This window comes from Piliocolobus tephrosceles, chromosome 14, assembly GCF_002776525.5.
Source record: "Piliocolobus tephrosceles isolate RC106 chromosome 14, ASM277652v3, whole genome shotgun sequence".
NCBI classification, from domain to species: Eukaryota; Metazoa; Chordata; class Mammalia; order Primates; family Cercopithecidae; genus Piliocolobus; species Piliocolobus tephrosceles.
Genome location: NC_045447.1, coordinates 18,341,674 through 18,362,482, shown reverse-complemented (window position 1 = coordinate 18,362,482; position 20,809 = coordinate 18,341,674). Strand labels below are relative to the sequence as shown.

General features: G+C 41.8%; 1 protein-coding gene across 3 annotated transcripts in view; it reads right to left on the bottom strand.

The window, feature by feature from the left end:
• The window catches only part of CDK5RAP2 (CDK5 regulatory subunit associated protein 2), a 205,825-nt gene that overhangs the window by 175,741 nt on the left and 9,275 nt on the right, over positions 1–20,809 (bottom strand). For all 3 annotated transcript variants that reach the window (XM_023223670.1, XM_023223672.1, XM_023223671.1), the window contains exons 3-4: positions 18,237–18,304; positions 1,711–1,821 (exon numbers count right to left, since the gene is read on the bottom strand). In XM_023223670.1, the coding sequence (XP_023079438.1) occupies positions 1,711–1,821; positions 18,237–18,304 (179 nt within the window). The remainder of the gene's footprint in view (positions 1–1,710; positions 1,822–18,236; positions 18,305–20,809) is intronic.

The following is a 20,809-nucleotide window of genomic DNA, read 5'->3' as shown; positions in this document are numbered from 1 at the left end:
GGAAAGGAAAGGAAAGGAAAGGAAAGGAAAGGAAAGGAAAGGAAAGGAAGAAAAGAAAGAAAGAGAAAGAAAGAGAGAAAGAAAAGAAAGAAATCATTAAGTGAAAAATATAAGGTGCAGAACAGAACATGCTTGCATTTATGTAAAAAGAGGGTTTATACACATACATACACACACATGCAAACACACGCTTGCTTGTACTATATATACATAAAATTCCTCTGCATAAGCAATCAATATTTATTAGATCTAGAGGACCAGGACACAAGGATGGAAGAGTCTTTTCAGTGTGTATCTCTTAGGCTTTTTGAATTCTAAACCATGTGCACCTATCCAAAAACTTACACTGAAGAAAGGGGTCATGAAATCAGGTCATCTAGTCAGACAGCTGAAGTGGTATGGTACAATGAGGTTGGAAGACCAATGAGGTTGGGCTCAAAATCCACCTCACATAGTAGCTATATGACATCAGGTGGGTTATTCATCTTCTATAAGTCTCAGTTTCTTCCCCTATAAGATGAAGATAAACTCCATGGCATAGGACTGTCATGAGAATTACAATAAGATGCAAATGTACAGATGCCGAAGACAGTGCCTGATAGAGCTGGCAATTGGCACGTTTTGTATTCCTATCACCCAAGAGGTTCTGAGACGCATGACCACCATACTCACAAATAAACTGCTTTAGGCTACCGGTTTTCCTCTAAAATTGTGATTGCATCACCACTTCCTTCCAGAAAAGGGGACATCCTCATTGTCTTTCCACCCCCAGAGTGAAGAAAAAAACTCTCATAGGGGACAAAGAAGCTTTTCAATTCTTGAAAAGGCTCAGAAGCACAGCACAATCCCTCTTCAAGACAAGTCAATTTAAGTTCATCTGCTGAAACTCAAGGAGAGTTCTTTTTCCTCCTTCAAAAGTTTCCACTGGTACAAACTTCAGAGGAGAAAAGTCAGAATAATTCCCAGGCCAAGGGCTAATCTACTAGAAAAAGCCAAGAAACAGGCACTGAAATACTGTTTGTACTCAAGCCTTTTCAAGAAAGCCAAGTTCTTTTTTCAGTTTTCAGAACCAAGGTTTGTTTTCAGACAAAGACCTCCAGGTCAAGACTTCAAATGAGGATAGCCTTTTCTTCTGACAGTTACAGGCAAGCACACAGGAATACAGAAGAGTCCTATCACAGAAAAACTGACAATCCTAACTTTGGGCTGCCAAACGAAGCCTCAAGAAGACGATAATTGTCAACTGACTGTGTGCTGGAGCTTTTCATCTGTCTTCTCATTTTAATTCACACAAATAACCCTATGACAAAGGGATTATCACTTAATTCTGGAAGCAAGCCCCAAGAGCTAAAGTGACTTGCCTAAGTTACAAAAGTTAGCTGGTAACAGAATTCAACTCCAAAACCATTCCACCATTCCACTGCCTGTTTCTAAAGAACACATAATTATAAAAACTTAATTGAGGTAAAAATGAGTGAATCCGAATTCTGATTTTTAAAAGAGAGTGAAAGACTTCCTTAAAATTAATCATGTACCCCTTTGCTTAATATTAAAGTCATCCTGATATCTTTATGCTCCCCATAATCAATTCAGATTAAATGAAAGCATCTCTATTCCTGCTAACTCTGAGATCAAATATTAATCAAATTTCTGCTTGACATGACAATGAGAAAAGACACAAGGGACAGCAATGAGAAGTGGGCCACTCACAGTTTTGTAGATATGTTCGGTGGGGCCATGAAATTCCTGTTGCATTCTTTCCTCAAGGAAATAGATGCGCAGCTTTAGGTTAAAGTTTTCTTTCTTCAATTCAGTGATTTGCTGAAAAATATCACAGAAGGGTCATCAAAAGCAAACAAGAGGCAGATAGTACATACATTAGTCCCTATAGATTAAGAGGCTACAAAACTGATTCAAATGTTAAATACTAGAGAAAGCTTATTTTTGCTACCATTTTACTAACCCAGAAGAATTAAGCGGTTCCCACTAGCCAAAGTCAGTACAATTTGAGCATTAAAATGAATAATGACAGGAATGAATAATGAATGAAAATGAATAATGACTGAATAAAGAAAGAATTCAAAACTCCACACTGATAATAAGAAGAAAAGGAAAAGAAGAGGAGAATCTCAAAAGAAATCCAATTAATAAATGTAGAATACAAGGAACAGAAAATCACTATTGTACAACCTCCATAGTAATGACTGATTCAGGTAAGAATCAGCAACACTAAAAGCATTAGATGAAAGATCACTACAGAACATAATATTCAGACAGTCTCAGACTTACTACCCCACAAATGGCTTATTAATTACAAAAGGAAAAGGTACCCTTACAATTTAGAAAACTTGCGAACACCATCTTAACCAAAAAAATTCATCTCTTATCACCACTGAAGGGATAAACTAACATCATTTTCCTCCTGAAATAAATCACTGAGAGCAAACAATTCCATCTCAAGTGCTTCTGTCTATAACCTTTAACCTGTACCTAATCAAGAGGAGTCTACCAGATAAATCTAAGTTGAAAAACATTCTGCAAAACAACAGAACTGAACTCTTCAAAAATCTTAATGACAATCCTAAGGCAAAAATGTTTGGTAAACTCTTCTAAATAAACGGAGATTGAAGAGGCACGACTACTAAGTACAATAAAATCTTGAATTCTCTACAAAAACAACCATATGATGATACCTGGGGAAACTTGAATAACAACTTTTTATTAGGTAATAATATTACGATTTTACAGGAAAATGTCCTAAGAAAGAGACACATGCTAATGTACTTAAGAGTGCTGTGTCATGACGTCTGCAATTAACTCAAATGAGCAGAGACAGGAAAAAAAAAGATAAAGCAAATATAGAGAACATTAACTGGTGAATCTAGATGAATATACACGGTTGTTCACTGTGCTATTTTGCAACTTTTCATACACTTGAAATCTGTCACAATAAAAAGTTGGGGGAAAAAAGAACATAGTAAGAAAAAGCATATTTACTGAGAACCTACTATGTAAACAAGCACCTAGCTAGATAATTTACATACAATATCTCAATTCTTAAAGTAACACTGCAAAAGTACTGTCTCCACTATATAGATGATCAAAGATCACGCTAGTAGGGGAAGGGCTGGGATTTCCATCCTGCTATCTGACTCCAGTAACTATGATCTGTCAATTCAACCTCACTGTCTATAGAGAAAATTCCTGACTTTTTTGGTTTGGTTCATCCAGTAAACTTTTCTGTGCAGTCTAACTTAACTTCAAGAACAGATAATAGCCTACACAGTAAAGCAATTCCTAGTATGTTTCTACCACCACGTTTAAATAGTTAAATGTTCTCCAAAATCCTACCAACATCCCCAGGTTCTCCCTCTCTGTTTCACATATTTTTAAGTCTCTGCCTTTGTGGGGAAAAAAAATTCCTCTCTTTACCCTGTTACAAAGAGAGGGACAGAAACACAAGCTAGGAAGGGACTTTAAATTAGTCCAGGATGATGGTTACCTTTGGGGAGGAAAAGTGCTTAGTGCTTGGAATGAGCCACAAAGCAAACTTCTGGGGCACTGATAATGTCCCATGTCTTGGTTTTGGTGATGGTTATAGGTTATGCTCCTTTTTTGATAATTCATTAAACTGTTCACATACGATTTGTGGGTATGCCTGCATGCATGTTACACTTCTTTTAAAGTTTTTTTTTTTTTTTTTTTTTTTTTTTTAAAGATGAGGTCTTGCTCTATCACCCAGGTTGGAGTGAAGTGGTATAATCACAGCTTACTGCAGCCTCAAACTCCTGGGCTCAAGGAATCCTCTCACCTAAGCCTCCCAACTTGCTAGGATTATAGGTGCAAGCCATCACACTTGGCCTCATTTTTTAAAGTTTTTAAAGTCAAATAGTCTACTAGTCTATGGTTAATGTGAATTATTAAAAGTCAATTTGTCCATGGTTAAGTAAATTATAGTATGTCAACTCAAGAGAATATGATAGAACCATAAACAAGAATGAGAGACCACATTGTGCACTCATAGGAAATTATGTCCAAGATACATTGTTAAATAAAAACACTATACTATGGAACATTATATAGATAGGTTACTATTTTTTAAAAGGGCAGGGGATATGAATACGTAATTATTTACTGAATACGATAGTATGCATCTAGAAGTACATTGTATATTTGTACCATATAAATTTCCTATAAATAATAAAAATAAAGTAATAATAGAAAAATGCAATCTTTTTTTGAGACTCTGAATTGTGAAGCGAGTGCTGATGATATTTACTAAATGCAGTGTGCCTGTCCATGCTACAGTTCGTGCATCTGTTGTTCTCTTTCCATTCTCAAAGTCACTGTTCAAGCTCAGTTCTCAATGGTAAGGCAGAAAGATTAGCGGCTTTGGAGACAATACTAAGTCCAATCTTAACTCTCTTTTATGATGCAAACTAGACATGCTACTTCTTTGAGCCTCAGTTTCCTCAACTTTAAAACAGGGATAATAAAATCAATCTCATAGGTTTTTTTGAGAAGAAAGTAAATGAATTTGACAATTTCAAAATGTGAAACTGTTTTTTCTTTTTTGAGACGGAGTCTCACTCTGTCACCCAGGCTGGAGTGCAATGGCGGTAATCTTGGCTCACTGCAACCTCCACCTCCCAGATTCAAGCCATTCTCCTGCCTCAGCCTCCCAAGTAGCTGGGATTACAGGCATGTGCCACCATGCCTGGCTAATTTTTGTACTTTTAGCAGAGACGGGGTTTCACCATGTTGGCCAGGCTGGTCTCAAATCCTGACCTCAGGTGATTTGCCATCCTCAGCCTCCCAGAGTGCTGGGATTACAGGTGTGAGTCACCACGCCCAGCCTCAAAATGTGAACCTTTTAAAGTCAAGTGACTAAAATGTTTGCAACATGTAAAATCATGTACTAAGACATAAGACAACAATCTTGAAATGAATGGAAAGATAGAAAGTCTGAGTGGAGAAACAGGTATAAAAAAAGAATCAAGACCCTGTCCCTACAAAAAATGAGATACCGTACACACCTACTAGAATGGTTAATTTTTGGGGGGGCGGGGGGGCGGGGGGAGACAGAGTCTCGCTTTGTTGCCCAGGCTTGGCACGATCCTGGCTCACTACAACTTCTGTCTTCCCAGTTCAAGTGATTCTCTTTTCTCAGCCTCCTGAGTAGCTGGGATTACAGGCACACACCACCACGCTCGGCTCAGTTTTTGAATTTTTTTTAATAGAGACGAGGTTTCACCATGTTGGCCAGGCTGGTCTCGAACTCCTGACCTCAAATGATCCACTCGCCTGGGCCTCCCAAAGTGCTGGGATTACAGATGTGACCCACTGTGCCTAGTAAAATAAATTGTTTACATTGTTAATACCAAGTACTGATGTAGAATAAATGGAGTTCTCATACTCTGCTGATGGGAATGCAAAATGGCACAGACACTCTAGATATACTTTGGCAATTTCTTACAAAAAAAACTATACTTAACATGTGACTCAACAATTCCACTCCTAGGTATTTATCTTAGAGAAATGAAAACCTATGTTCACACAAAAAACCTGTACATAAATGTTTACTGCAGCTTTATTAATAATCACCAAAACCTGGGAAAAACTCTCATGTCCCTCAGAGGGTGAATGGATAAACAGTAGACATCCATTCGATAGAATAGTGCTCAGCAACTATGAAACACACAACGTGAATAAAATTCAAAGACATGATGCTGAGGCAAAGAAGCCAGTCTGAAAAGATTACATACTGTACGATCCCATTTATATGACATTCTGGGAAAAGCAAAATTACAAGGACAGAGAACAGGGCATTAGTTGCCAGAGGCCTGGGGTGAAGAGAGGATCTGACCACAAAGAAGCAAAAAAAAAAAAAGGGGAAGTTGTTGGGATTATGGAACTGTTCTATATTCTGATTGTAGTGATCATTACATATGCCAAGAACTGCACACACACATAAAAAACTATAACCATACATACATACAGATTACAATAGTGATTACAAGGGAATATACATCTGTCAAAGTTCATCCAACACCTAAAATTGGTACATTTTATTTTATGTAAATTATATCTCAATAAAGCTGATTTTTAAAATAACTAAAATGAATTAGGGCAAAATGTGAAAAGCTACACTTGGATGCTAGTACATCTTCACACTCACCACATATTTTTTTCAGCTTTTTAAAAAACAATTTTTAATAGCATATCATATTCTTTTTACTAAATACTTTTTTTTTTTGAGACGGAGTCTCACTCTGTCACTCAGGCTGGAGTGCAGGGTTGCGATCTTGGCTCACTGCAACCTCCACCTCCCAGGTTCAAGCGATTCTCCTGCCTCAGCCTCCCGAGTAGCTGGGATTACAGATGTGTGTCACCATGCCCAGTTAATTTTTTTATTTTTAGTAGAGACGGGGTTTCACCATGTTGGCCAGGCTGGTCTTGAACTCCTGACCTCAGGAGATCCACCCGCCTCAGCCTCCCAAAGTGCTGGGATTACAGGCGTGACACACCACATCCAGCCCATAAATACAATTTTATCAGTGAATAAAAGAAAACGATAAGCATATTTCACATTAAGTATATTTTCAAACTATCTACCCTTGGCCCGCTTGTTAACACTTAAGGTTTCACTTTTGTGGTTAACAAGAAAAGCACAAGAAACAACTGATAGGTTCATTAGCACCTCCTTTTAAGGAAACAGCACATAAAACATTGATTCAAACAAAAACGACTACCCCGCCAGATGCTTCCTATAAAGAGAAACCTTATTCTGTTACTCAGCTACCAATAAAATATTTATGGAGGTTGCTTAGAATGCCCCCATTGTACACAATGCTAAAATTCTCAGCGACACTTGAAAGAATATTTGTCCTATTTATAGTTAAAGAAATTTTTGTATACGGCAAAGGAAAATACGCCTTTAGAAGGTCACAGCAAACGCCAGACAGTCCCAAATGAATAAAATGAAATACAAGCACCATCTTTTCCACCATGGCCAGTTCAGTTCTCTGCTTAGTACCATTTCTCTCACAGTTTTCTTTGAATACCACTACCAGGCTGGACCGGGGATCCTTCTACACGTTTCCATACACTCTCTACTTTATCACAGCAATGACCATACTGAATTGTCCTAGCTGGATGCTTGGCTTTCTACCCACCCCCATCCCATAACCACTTTGTGCACTCGACTGTAACCCAAGAGATGGTTACTAAATAGCCAATGGTTGGCAGAATAGACGGACAGACACATTTAAGAATTTCTTAGCCGGGCAGGATGGCTCACATCTGTAATCCCAACACTTTGGTAGGCAGAGCCAGAAGGATCACTTGAGACCAGGAGGTCGAAGCTGCAGTAAGCCATGATCATGCTACTGCACTCCAGCCTGGGTGACAGAGTGAGACCCTCTGTCAAAATATAAATATATATTTGTTTTTTTTTTTTTTTTGAGACGGAGTCTCACTCTGTCACCCAAGCTGGAGTGTAGTGGTACAATCCCAGCCCACTGCAAACTCCGCCTTCTGGGTTCAAGCAATTCTCCCTGCTTCAGCCTTCCGAGTAGCTGGGATCACAGGTGCCCGCCACCACACCTGGCTAATTTTTGTAGTTTTAATAGAGACAAGTTTTCACCATGCTGGCCAGGCTGGTCTCGAACTCCTGACTTCAGGTGATTCGCCCGTCTCGGCCTCCCAAAGTTCTGGGATTACAGGCGTGAGTCACTGTGTCCGGCCTAAAAATTTTTTTAAAAAAGAAGTTCTTGGATGGGCACGGTGGCTCACGCCTGTAATCCCAGCACTTTGGGAGGCTGAGGCAGGCAGATCATGAGGTCAAGAGATCGAGACCATCCTGGCCAACATGGTGAAACCCTGTCTCTACTAAAAATAAAAAAATTAGCTAGGCGTAGTAGTGTCCACCTGTAGTCCCAGCCACTTCAGAGGCTGAAGCAGGAGAATGGCTTGAACCCAGGAAGCAGAGCTTACAGTGAACCAAGATCACGCCACTGCACTCCAGCCTGGTGACAGAGTGAGACTCCATCTCAAAAAAAAAAAGAATTTCTTTAAGGCAGTGTGATGTAATTAGAGCCCCCTCAGGCTTCAGACAGATCTGGTATACACCACTCCCTAGGTAAACCCTCCATTAGCACTTGTTTCCATCATTCTTAGAATAAAACTCCCTGCCACAGCTACAAAGGGCTGTATCATCTGGTCCCTGACCACCTCTCTAACCTCGTCAGGTATCATCTTCTCCCCTGTTCACAATATTCCAGCCTTACTGGCCTCCTTTCCAGTCCTGAAATAAGCCAAGCCCTTGTCTGCCTACAAAGCTCTTTCTACAGCGTCTGCCAGGGTAGCTTGGTCTCATCCCTTCCACCTCAGCTCCAATGTCACTGCCTTGGGGAGGCCCTCCCCAACTACGCCATCTAAAGTGGACCCCATCTCTACCACCCCAACCAGCTCACTCTCTAACGCACAGCTCTTACTTTCTTGCTAGAATTTTTCACAATCTGTATTTGTCTCGCGTGTTTATTATTATCATGTTTATTACATGAATATAATCCACTTAATCTTTCATGGCGGTTTCCTCCAAGGTTTTAACAAGTATCTAGAACACAGTAGATATTCAACAATTTGTTAAATGAGTGAACAAATTAATGAATAAATGCAATCCAGACCACTTTACTAGCTGTATGGCCTTAATGAAGTTCACTTTTCCTATGTGCCTCAGTTCCTCTATCTATAAAAAAGGCATTATTATAACCATCTCAAAGAACTAGTCTAAGAATTGAAAGAAATTAATTAGAATGTTTAGTATAGTGCCTAGTACAACATGGGAATTTAAAACATTGTTTTTCTCACGTGTACTTTTCCCTTTAAGAGAAACAAGGAAAAAAAAAAAAAAAAACTTGAGGTGGAAAAACTGATAACAGCTTATAATACAGTAGGAATAAACACCCAAAATATAAAACCCACCAAATATGACTTGGAAACCTAATGCTCAAAAGTAAGCTAATGCAAGGCTGTATTTGCCACGTTCCAGCCCTTGGAAGCCACGTGTTACTGTGGAAGTGCAGCCATCCGAAATGGGAAACATCCCAACATGATTATGGGGTGATGCTTTCTGAAACTGGAGAAGCGCCCCAGCTTAGCGGCAGGAAAAATTTTGCAGGAGCTAGTAGTCAATCATCCTGGCTTCCTCCTACTCCCACTCTCTGTCAAAAGCCTTGCCTAGCCTGAAGTTCCATCTAAAAGGGAAGAAAAACCAAAAACATAAAAAGGAATCAGGACAACTCCAACCAGCCCTACCTCAACTGAAATCTAAGCAAAGTGCGCCTAATTCTGGCTGTCCATTTCAAAGGCTCGCAAGAACCTGGGCCTCCAAAGCTGAGGCTCACTCTACCAAATCATCTTTCCACCCAAGACAGCAAGGGCTAAGAGCAAGAGCTCTGCGATCAGCAGAAACAGACTAAACTACACGAGCTGCTACTTTTACATTGTGTGACCTTGGGAAAATTATTTAACATCTTTGCCCAGTGTTGGCTCATCTATAAAATGAGGATAAAGTCAATTCCCTCACAGGGGTGTTGTGACAACCAAATGAGCTAAAGCACCTGGCAGAGCCTTGCACTCAGCAAGCAGGAAACACAGGATAGCATTAAAAATCGCGTAGAGTGAAGGCAACACCAAGGCGCTAAAGGGAAGAGGTCTTCTCCAACCCACCCATCTTGCTGTCTCAAGGCCCGTGTTCTCCACTCACTATTGACCGGGAATGGTCTGTGTCGATCCTGGCTGTTGCTGACTCTGTGATTACGTCCACTCAGTCTCAAGACAGTATGGCATCTTTCCTCCAGGAAGTCATCAATTTTTAAATGTTTACACCTAGGGAAGTATTATAGTCTGCATACATAGACAGTGGTATTGTTTTTTTTTTTTTTTTTTAGACAGTGTCTCGCTCTGTCGCCTAGGTTGGAGTGCAGTGGCGTGATCTCAGCTCACTGCAACCTCTGCCTGCCGGGTTCAAGTGATTCTCCTGCCTCAGCCTCCCAAGTAGCTGGGATTACAGGCATGTGCCACCACGCCCAGCCAATTTTTTTATTTTTAGTATTTTTTTCAAACTCCTGACCCCAGGTGATATGCCCGCCTCGACCTCCCAAAGTGCTGGGATTACAGATGTGAGCCATCGCACCCAGCCGATATTGTCTATCTTAAATAATTGTATGTGTATACACACACACAGAGTAAAGCCTTTTTTAAAAAGAAAAAGAGGCCGAGCGCGGTGGCTCATGCCTGTAATTCCAGCACTTTGGGAGGCCGAGGAGGGCGGATCACGAGGTCAGGAGATCAAGACTATCCTGGCTAACATGGTAAAACCCTGTCTCTACTAAAAAATAAAACAAAAATTAGCTGGGCGTGGTGGCGGGCGCCTGCAGTCCCAGCTACTGGGGAGGCTGAGGCAGGAGAATGGTGTGAACCCAGGAGGCGGAGCTTGTAGTGAGCTGAGATCGTGACACTGCACTCCAGCCTGGGCAACAGAGCAAGACTCCGTCTCAAAAAAAAAAAAAAGAAAAGAAAAAGAAATTCACTTCTCAGGCCGTCAATAAGCAGATCTTTGGGTCACAATGAATTTTTTAACCTTTTTGAAAGTACAAAAACTGTTAGACCTCACCTAGCCATAACAAAAACCATGAACTTGGCTACCTAAAGTTGATCTCTAGTAAACAATACTGCATGTAAGATAATACTGCCTATAGCAGCTAAGTGAGGTAGTAAAGAGGGGAGGATACTTTGGAATCAATTTCTGATGTTGATACTCTCCTTGGTGTCTTCAAATCATCAAGAAAACTGTTACTAGGTAAGTCTCTATTATAAATAATACTGGAGCAATAACAGACTTTTTTTTTTTTTTAAAAAGGGTCTCTCTCTGTTGCTCAAGCTAGAGTGCAGTGGCACATTCATGGCTCACTGCAGCCTTAACCTCCCAGGCTCAAGCAATCCTCCCACCTTAGCCACCCGAGCAGCTGGGACCACAAGCACACATGACCATGCCCAGCTAACTTTTTAATTTTTCTGTAGAAATGAGGTCTCACTTTGTGACCCAAGCTGGGTCACAACTCCTGGGCTCAAGCAATCCCCCTGCCTTGGTCTCCCAAAGTGCTGGGATTATAGGTGTGAGCCACCACACCCAGCCTCAATAACAGAAATTTAAAACTGAATTCCAAACACCAGTTGGAATTTAACTACCTTATGAAATCAACTATTTTCATATTCTTTTCAACCTTTGCTCATGAATATACATTTTTGCAGAATTATAACATAAGTGAATTTGCATATTCCATTGCTTTCCTTTAATATTTCTTAAGCATTTTTCATATTGTGGCAGAATTACACAAAACTATCAGTTGAAATAACTGCACTACATTCCACTGAAGTGATTCAGTCAACTGTTTAACCATTTCTCTGCTGTGCACTGATGGACTCAGTGTGCTCTAATGGAAAGTGACCAGCTTTACAATCAGAAAGACCAGGCTTGAATTTTGCCTTCTTTTTGCTTCTCAATCACAATAAGCTCATGGGCAAATTGTTTAATCTCTCCAACCTCAGCTTCCTCATCTGTGAAATATCCTCAATACACGTTTGTCAAAAGCAAAGAGATAACAAATGTAATATATAATTTCCCTTCCTTACAGTTTTTCACAATGATACACAATGTGGTCGCAAACACCTTCATCAGCAGAGCTTTATTCCTTCAACTGGGTTGTTTCCCTAGGATCAATTTCCCCAAAATGGATTATTGGGCTCAAGAGTAATTTTATATTTATGACTATCAAAATCTCTTTCCAAATGGTCTTCAAAAAGATTGTAAAAATTTATACTACTCAGCCCTCCATCTGGCCATTTTTGGAGGGCATGGCCAGGACACGCAGAGAGAGGTACAGGAACTCAGAGCATTCAATCCAGCAGGCCGTCCCACTACACGAACGAACCCCTGTACTTAACACTTTTACCCCACCAGCCATGAGCCCTACTTGATTCCAAGTACTCATCTCTGCAAAAAACCCTAGCACCGTCGGGCTATATGTTGTGCACAGAGCTCCGTGGAAAGTGGCTACGACACTCACTCTGCCAGCTACAGACCTGGTCTTCAACCACTTGCACTGAGTGGCATCCACACAGTTCTTACACTCCTGCCGTGTTCTAAGCTCACCCTCATTCTCCTACTCTGAGCCTCACCTTGCCCTCATTACTGCTTGTTTTCCTATGACTCTGGCCCTGCATGCCCCCATCCTCATTATAAGCTGTCTGCCTCTAAATGTGTCTCTAGGCATATCTCCTCTCCAGACACTTTAGTAACAATAACCACAGCAGCTGCCCTGATTGCTAAAGATCTGGTATAGCAGGCACTATCCTAGCATGTTCTTTACTTTTCCCAAGCCTCAGATAAACATTTTTTCCCAGTTTTACAGATAAAACAAAATTCGGAGCTTTAGTATTCCATACAGGGTCACACATTCATTCAGTCAACAAATATTAGGTGTCTACGATTTTCTTAGGTTCAGTGTTGAGTACCAGACATTGAATAGAGACACATGTTAAGCGAGTACACTAATAAAGGAAAAATCACAAACTGTCACAAGAGTCACGGTGGGAGAGACAGGGCGCTGAGTACTTGCTAGAAGAGAGAATCATGAGTTGAGAAGGGAGTTAGGGATAGCCTCTCTAACAAGGTCACATTCAAGCTGAGGCAAGAAGGTCCAGGGGCCTGCCATTCAAGGAAAGGGAGAAAGGGTGTCCACGCAGAGGGTGGAACATGCATGAAGGCCCTGGCACGGGGACAAGCTGGGTGTGGCCGAGGAAGAGCGGCCTGTGTGGCAAGAGCAGTGTATGATGGGGAGAGGAATATGCTGAGTTCAGAGAGACAGGAAGCTGCCAATCTCACAGGGCAGGTTCTCATGGGCCATGGTTAGGAATTTTATTCCAAGGTCAAAGAAACATCACAGAAGGATGTACAGAAACTGAACACTGATGGGGCAGAACCCAGGGCAGTGGATGTAGTCAACAGAATCTTCGGATTAGAGCAGACATCAGCATTTATTGAGTACCCACCTTCCATCAGGCATCATTCTAGATGATTTCCATACCTTACCTAATTAATAACTCTGAAGGAAAGACAGTAGGAGCCCCACTTTACACACGAGGTTTTAGAAACAACCAATTTAAGGCCACAGGTCAGTAAGTGGCAGGGCCAAGCCTGAAACCCAGTCCTCATCGTTCTCAAATCCACATCGTATCTATACACCACGGTGCTTCTGAAAGCTTCAGGGCCATACAAGTGGGGCAGGAGTGGAAGGTGAGGGAGCTATGATCTGGTAGTAAGTAACTCACAACATATTACAGCAAATTTAAAGATGCAGACATCCTAGTGAAACCAAAAACAAAACACTCAAATTTGACCAACTGCCTCGGCTGAGGCCAAGAATTTTCAACAATAGGAATAAGGGCCTCAATGCAAGAATGCCAGCATCTCAGGACAGGTGGGTATAAGACAAGAACAGCAAAAGATAAGGAGACTAGGTGTGGACAGGATACAGGAAATTGTTTCAGCCATACCTGGCTAAGAGTTCTTTCAATTCCTTAGAAAGGAGGCTGCTAGACATAACAAACCCTATTCCATAGTATCTACTGTTTATTGCATATAAGTTATGCTTAATATCTCTGACATCCAAAAATCTCATTTCTAGGAATCTACCCTTTTAAAAAAACCACTCAGCAAGGCGCGGTTTCTCATGCCTGTAGTCCCAGCACTTTGGGAGGCCAAGGCGGGCAGATCACAAGGTCAGGAAATCAAGACTATCCTGGGTAACACGGTGAGACCATCCTGGCTAACACGGTGAAACTCTGTCTGTATTAAAAACACAAAAAAATTAGCCGGGCATGGTAGCATATGCCTGTGATCCAGCTACTTGGGTGGCTGCGGCAGGAGAATCAATCACTTGAATCCAGGAGGCGGAGGTTGCAGTGAGCCAAGATCACACCACTCCACTCCAGCCTGGGCAACACAGCAAGACTCTGTCTCAAAAAAAAAAAAAAAAAAAAAAAAAAAAATCATGTAACTATAAAAAGATAGCCGGGCGCGGTGGCTCAAGCCTGTAATCCCAGCACTTTGGGAGGCCGAGACGGGCGGATCACGAGGTCAGGAGATCGAGACCATCCTGGCTAACATGGTGAAACCTCGTCTCTACTAAAAAAAATACAAAAAACTAGCCGGGCGAGGTAGCGGGCGCCTGTAGTCCCAGCTACTCAGGAGGCTGAGGCAGGAGAATGGCGTAAACTCGGGAGGCGGAGCTTGCAGTGAGCTGAGATCCGGCCACTGCACTCCAGCCCGGGCGACAGAGCAAGACTCCGTCTCAAAAAAAATAAAAATAAAAAATAAAAAGATACACGTACAAGGAGATTCATCACAGCTTTGTTTATAAAAGTGAGAAATTAGAAACAACTTGAAATGTCCCACAGTAAGGTTTTATAAATTATGGCTCAATCTATCCCTTTTAATAAGCCTTTATTTACTATTACATAGCCAATAATGCCATCCATCAGTATTGAGAATGGAAAGCTATCCATGTCATTCCCTGTCAAAAGCCAGGATTAAACTCTTCCATATGTTCATAAAGATAGCTACTTGGACAGCATATGTTGTACCACATTCTGGGCCTTCCCCACTCACCCAAAAAACATGTTTTTTAAAGGGAGAGCAAGATACTAGTGTCCAGAACAAGTCACAACAGGTACAGGCCTTCACAAAATGCTGCCTCCATGAGGCCTCCTCTGGTCTAGGGAGGGAAGACCAGTAAGACAGGCTCCCATAGAAGAGCAACTGATTTACCTACTTCCTACCATAAGGTCTGCCATACAGGTGATTATACCCTCAGCTAATGAGCATATTAGACAATGGATTATCAGTTTAAAGACCAAAAAGAAGACATGTGGTTTTCACAAGCCAGAGTGAGTATTTGCACAGAACAGTCAAATGAAATAGAAAGGACTTCCTTTGATAGAAGACCTGGGTTCAAAGCCTGAGTAAGTCCCTACCCCTGTCTGGGCTTCAGAGTCCCCACATGTCAAATGAAAGGACTGGAAGAGATGATTCCTAGAGCTCCTCCAGCTCTGAAATTAACTCTATTCTAAATATCTCTTCATTCCATGCCCTTAGCTCCACATTCCTCCCTTTGGGCCCACACCACCACAGCAGCCTTTTAACTCATCACCTTACCACCAGCCTTGCTCCCCTCCAAACTCTTCTCCTCATAGTCACCAGCCTGGTAAGCTTTTGAAAGCACTATTCTGGTCATTTCCCTCCCCAGATTAAAATCCATTGCTGGTTCCCTTTCATCTTCAGGACAAAAACCAAACAAAGCAGTGTAACATTCAAGAACCTGCAGGAGCTGGCCCCTGCCTGCTTCAATGGCCTCACCTCTCAACTCGTCTCACACAGCCTCCTTCTAGCCAAAGAGAACTTACAGGTCCCTGAACTCATCAAACCCTGTCATGCCTCTCTCTGCATTTGCACATGTGAGTCCTTATGCCTGGGATGCTCCCTAACTCTCTCCACTTGATCAATCCCTACCTGTCCCTGATGACCCAACTCAGGCAACATCTCCTCCAGAGAGGCTTCTCTGAACCCCAAGTCATAGCCCCTCCTCTGTGGCCCCACAGCACCCTATACTTACCTCTGTCCCTGCACTATTTTTCTATCCATCTTCCCAATCAGACTGTGAGCCTCTGGATAGGGGGACTTACCTGGTCTTAATCCACTGCAGATTCCCCCTGGCAGAGAGCCTGGCACAGTAGCGTACATTTAAAAATGTTTATTAAATGGATGAACTCTGAGGAAAACCAGAAGGGGACCTATGTGTTGCCAGCCCCCAACTAAATGCAACTCTTGATGGTTAGGTATCAATCATCTGAGACTAGAATAGGATGAATCATGAGTTTCCACTTTAAATCCAAAGTATCTCAGCCCCCTCCTTAATATGCATGCTGACTCTAAAATTAGCTTTAGATGCCAAGAGCATTTCCTATAAGCATCCCACAGAAAGTTCAGACTACCACTACATAGAGATCATGCATTCATAACTCAGGCCAAATGAAAAATTTCAGTGACTCATAAAGACCTGAAAGGGAGACACTGTGAACAGTGTGGCCATTTCAATTCCGGCTGCAGAATTTGCTCTTGAAAATGCTACAATAAAAAATATTAATGCCATAAAAACCTAACAGCAGCCAAAGGACTACAGTCATAAAGAAAAAAACATAAATCCTAAAACATGTTGGTGGCATAGAAGGCTCTCCCTCACCTTCAAGAAAAATAGGATTTAGGTCACCAAAAACACATCTGAACAAGGGGAACTTGAATCACATGGCAGATGGAAAAAAATAACAGTAATCGTAACAGTAACAGTAAGAAAAGGAAGAAGCAGTGATGGCAAACACATAGAACGTACTCTGTGCTTTGCAAATATTCACTCATTCGATCCTCCTAACAACCCTATGAAGTAGGTACTGTTATCATGCCCATTGTTAAAATGAGGGAAGTACAGAGAGGTTAAGTGACCGGCCACAGGGCACCCAGGAGATGTGGACAAATAAGCAGCCTGGCTCCAGAAGCCACGGGCCTCAGGCAGCACAGACTGCCTCTGAGAACAATTTTGCCATGTCACATCCCTGGGCCTCAGTTTCTGCTATATATAATAAAGAGGGTTGTGTTCAATTCTGGGATTCCTTTCCGTTCAATAAGCAGATAAAAGATGTGAAACCAAAATTCTAATATCCTGTGAAATTTTCCAATTTAGAAATAAAAGGTAAAGCTGTGCCTTTCAAAAATGAAATAACCATCTTGCAGAGCCACTTTAATATTAAAGTAACATATACAAAGAGCTTAGCACTTAAAGTGCCCAGCTCAGAGCAAGAGCTCAATAAACAGTAGCTGTTATTACTCTTACGATAAAACAGGAACAACCATTTAATAGTAGAGCATATTTTAATTATACACGATGTAGAATAATCAAATCTCATTCGTTTGAGGCCCCAGACCCCACAGCATAGATCGAGTTGTACAGCTGAAATTATAACAACTCAAAGCTCAGAAATTACTTGTTTCCATTAGAGATCTGACAAGTCATTTCTTCAATTGGTCACTGGTGGTTTGCAGATAACTATTAGCAGTAATGAGTATTCTAAATTAAATCCAGAGACAGCACCGCTCTGTTCTGTAAAGACAACTGGGGAGAGAGAAACATAATTGTGGAATGTCCTCCTCTCTGTGTCCTCCATCTTCTCTCCGATAAATATCTCTTGTGTCTTGCATAGTATGGATTTCATTTGCTTACGAATGAAGAAGGGTCTAATTCTTCCCATGATAAATGAGAGCACTGAAGAGGTAACTTGTTAAAGAGAATTGGAATTGCGAAAATGACCTTATTTTCCTGTTACTTGACAACAAACCCCCTCTACTAATAAATGAAAGACACAACGCTGGAAGACATTAGGCATTGAAGCCAAATCTGTCACCAAGTAATCCATTCTCAGAAAAAAAACTACACAGTACTGGGTACAGGTTACTCACATTTCATTCAAGAGCAACAAAGATAAAAGTTTACAAAATGCAAGGGGAGGCACAATGCAATGGAAAGAATAATGGCTTTGGAATTAATAAAAACGTGGATTCAAATTCCAACTCTGACACTTATCTATTATATGACCATAAACAAGTCTCTCCTAGTCTTAAGATTCTTTATCTGTAAAATGGGAATAATACAAAATATCTCAAAGGTTGCAGCGAGCATCAAATAGAGGACCATAAATAACATGCCTTATAGTAATAGTATGGCCCCTGACAAACGTCAGCTCCCCTCAACTGTGCAGCATGGAAACATCGTCACCTTAGGACACCAGAAAGGCACCAAACTAGAAAACCAAAGTTGAAAACTAGAAGTTTCACCCCAAGTTGAAAACTGCTGATCCCATCAGAACCTACATTTGGCCCTTGTATAACGGCTGACTGCATGTGGGTGTAAAAGTCTCACAGAGGATGTCCATGAGACATGGCACCTCTCCTACCTCTGGCATCACCGAACTTAGATCTCAAGAAACACAGCTTTCCTGGGTCTGGCTGGACAGGGGCAGCAGACATGATTTGTTGGGGACAGTAATTTGGTATTTCCACTTACATTTTCAAAGTCCTTCATGTTCCGTGCTCTGGTGGGAGACACTGTTTCTTCTGACACATTTGGGAGCACTGTAAAAAGGTACAATAGAGGAAAACGTCACAGCTTGCAAACTGCTCAAAGTTCCTATTGAGGAATAGAGCCCAGAGAGGAAAACAACACGAACTGCTTCCATAGTGCACGCGGCTGGGACCTGCTGTCTGTTGTGATTTACTGATTTTAGTCCAGGGAAAGCTCTAAACCATTAATTTACAAATTACTTAAACTAACCCCAAGGTAACAACGCGCACATCAGAGGATGAACACAGCAAACACGTCAGGCATTTTGCAAAGCAGACTGTCCTGATACATACTTCCTTATTTCGTGAAATTACTTTACTGAACAGAGTGTCATCTTCTCATGTCAGTAATTACAACAAAGCACGTCTAACTGACTTGACAGCAGGGTTGGCAAACTTTTTCTTAAAATGCCAGACAATATTTTAGGCATTGTGAGCCATACGCAAAGCCTAAAATCTGTCACAACTACTCAAATCCTGTTGTCACACAAAAACAGCCACAAACAATCCAGAAACAAAGTGGTTGCGTTCTAATAAAAGTTTATTTTCAAAAGCAAGCAGTGGACCGGAAATTGCTGACCTGTTTTAAAGACTGTACCAACAACCAAATCTCTCTGCAGCGTCTTTAACTGAACAAACATGTATTACACACCTACTCGGTGCCAAGCCCCATCCTGTGTGCTGAGGAAATAATGGTAAAGGAGACACTAATCCTGCACCCAAGAGGCTCCCTATCGAGTGGACAGGATGGAGATCTAAACTAACTGTTATCCGGCTGAATACCCGTGGCACTTTGTAGGTGTTCAGTAAATGTGTGCTGAGAGAATAAGTTCATTCTTCCAAAATATATGCACTGAGAGCCCACTTTCTGCTAGGCCCCTTTCTAGATGTGGAAACATCAGGAAATAAAACAAACAAATGCAGCTGATAGTCTAGAGGGAGGAAACACAATAAACAAAATGAAAGGACAACGGCATAATATGTTAAAAGGTAATAAATGCTATGGAGAAAAAGTAGGTAAGGATAGGAAATAGGAGGCATGGTGTGAGGACTGCCATTTTAAGTAAGGTGGTTAAGGAAGGTCTCACTGAGAAGGTGACATATGGGCAGACTTGAAGAGAAAGGACCAGTTACCTGGGGGAGAATTCTCCACATTCAGAGAGAAGCCTGAGGTGGAAGTATGGTCCCAGTGGGTCTGTGGAACACTCAAGAGGCCAATAGTCTGGAGCTCAATAAACAAAGGGGGACAGCAGGAGAGGAGGTGAGACAGGTAAACGGGGACAGACTGTATACAGTTTTTAGACTCTTCTAAGGACTCTGAGTTGCCGCTGGAAGATTTGGAGCTAAGGGGTAAGATGATTCGACTTAGGTTTCTACAGGCTCCCTCTGGCTGCCTGTCTGAGAACAGACTGTAAGGGGCTTAGGAGAGAAACAGGGAAACCAGTTAGGAGAACATTGGGATAATCTAGGCTGCAGATCATGGTGGTTTGGAGTAGGATGGAAGGAGTATAGGCGGCTGAGAACTAGTCTGATTCTGATACTTTAAAAGTAGCCAACAGGAATAAATGAAATGAGAGGAGACAAAGTGAAATACACAATGCTGAGAGAGGAAAGTACACCTTAGTCGGCCTGGGGAGAGCCAAAAAAGGTGGTGAGCTTTGAGCTGAGTCTTAAAGAGGGTGCAAGCAGGAACTGGGCAGATGAGGAACAAAAGGAAGGAGAGACAGCCCAGGCAAAAGCACAGAGGTGGGAGTGGGGATGGTGTTCAGAAACCACTTAGCAGAAAAGAGGCTAAGGAATGGGCAGGGTAGACTGTGAAGGGCACACTGGTTTGTTTTCCTGTTCCTCAAATGGGCCATGCCCTCACCTGTGTCCGGGATGCTCATCCCCTCCTTTTTCCTTACCTACATCCGACTTATTCAGGTCTCTGCTCCAATATCAATTTCTTGTGAAACTCTAGCCTGACTCACCTCCACACCAGAGGAAATCTCCATTTAATCCCCTCTCACAGCACTTGATACGTCTTTGCTCCTGACACTGATCATACGATTTCTCATAAGTGTTTGTCTGTCTTCTCAGCTTAAGTGTAAACACGTTTGAGGTTGAATTCTAGCACTGAGCCCAGAGTTGGGCATGAAACAGATGTATACTATCGGCTAAATTAAGAAATAAGCCAGCCAGGCACAGTGGCTCATGCCTGTAATCCCAGCACTTTGGGAGGCCAAGGCAGGCACATCACCTGAGGTCAGGAGTTCGAGACCAGCCTGGCCAACATGGTGAACTCTGTGTCTACTAAAAATACAAAAATTAACCGGGCGTGGTGGCGCATGCCTGTAATCCCAGCTACTCGGGAGGCTGAGGCAGGAGAATTGCTTGAATCCACGAGGCGGAGGCTGCAGTGAGCCGAGATGGCACTACTGCACTCCAGCCTGGGCAACAGAGCGAGACTCCATCTCACATCAGACTTGTTAGATTTTGCATTTAAAGTAAAAGTTGCCAATGAGTGCAGTGGCTCAT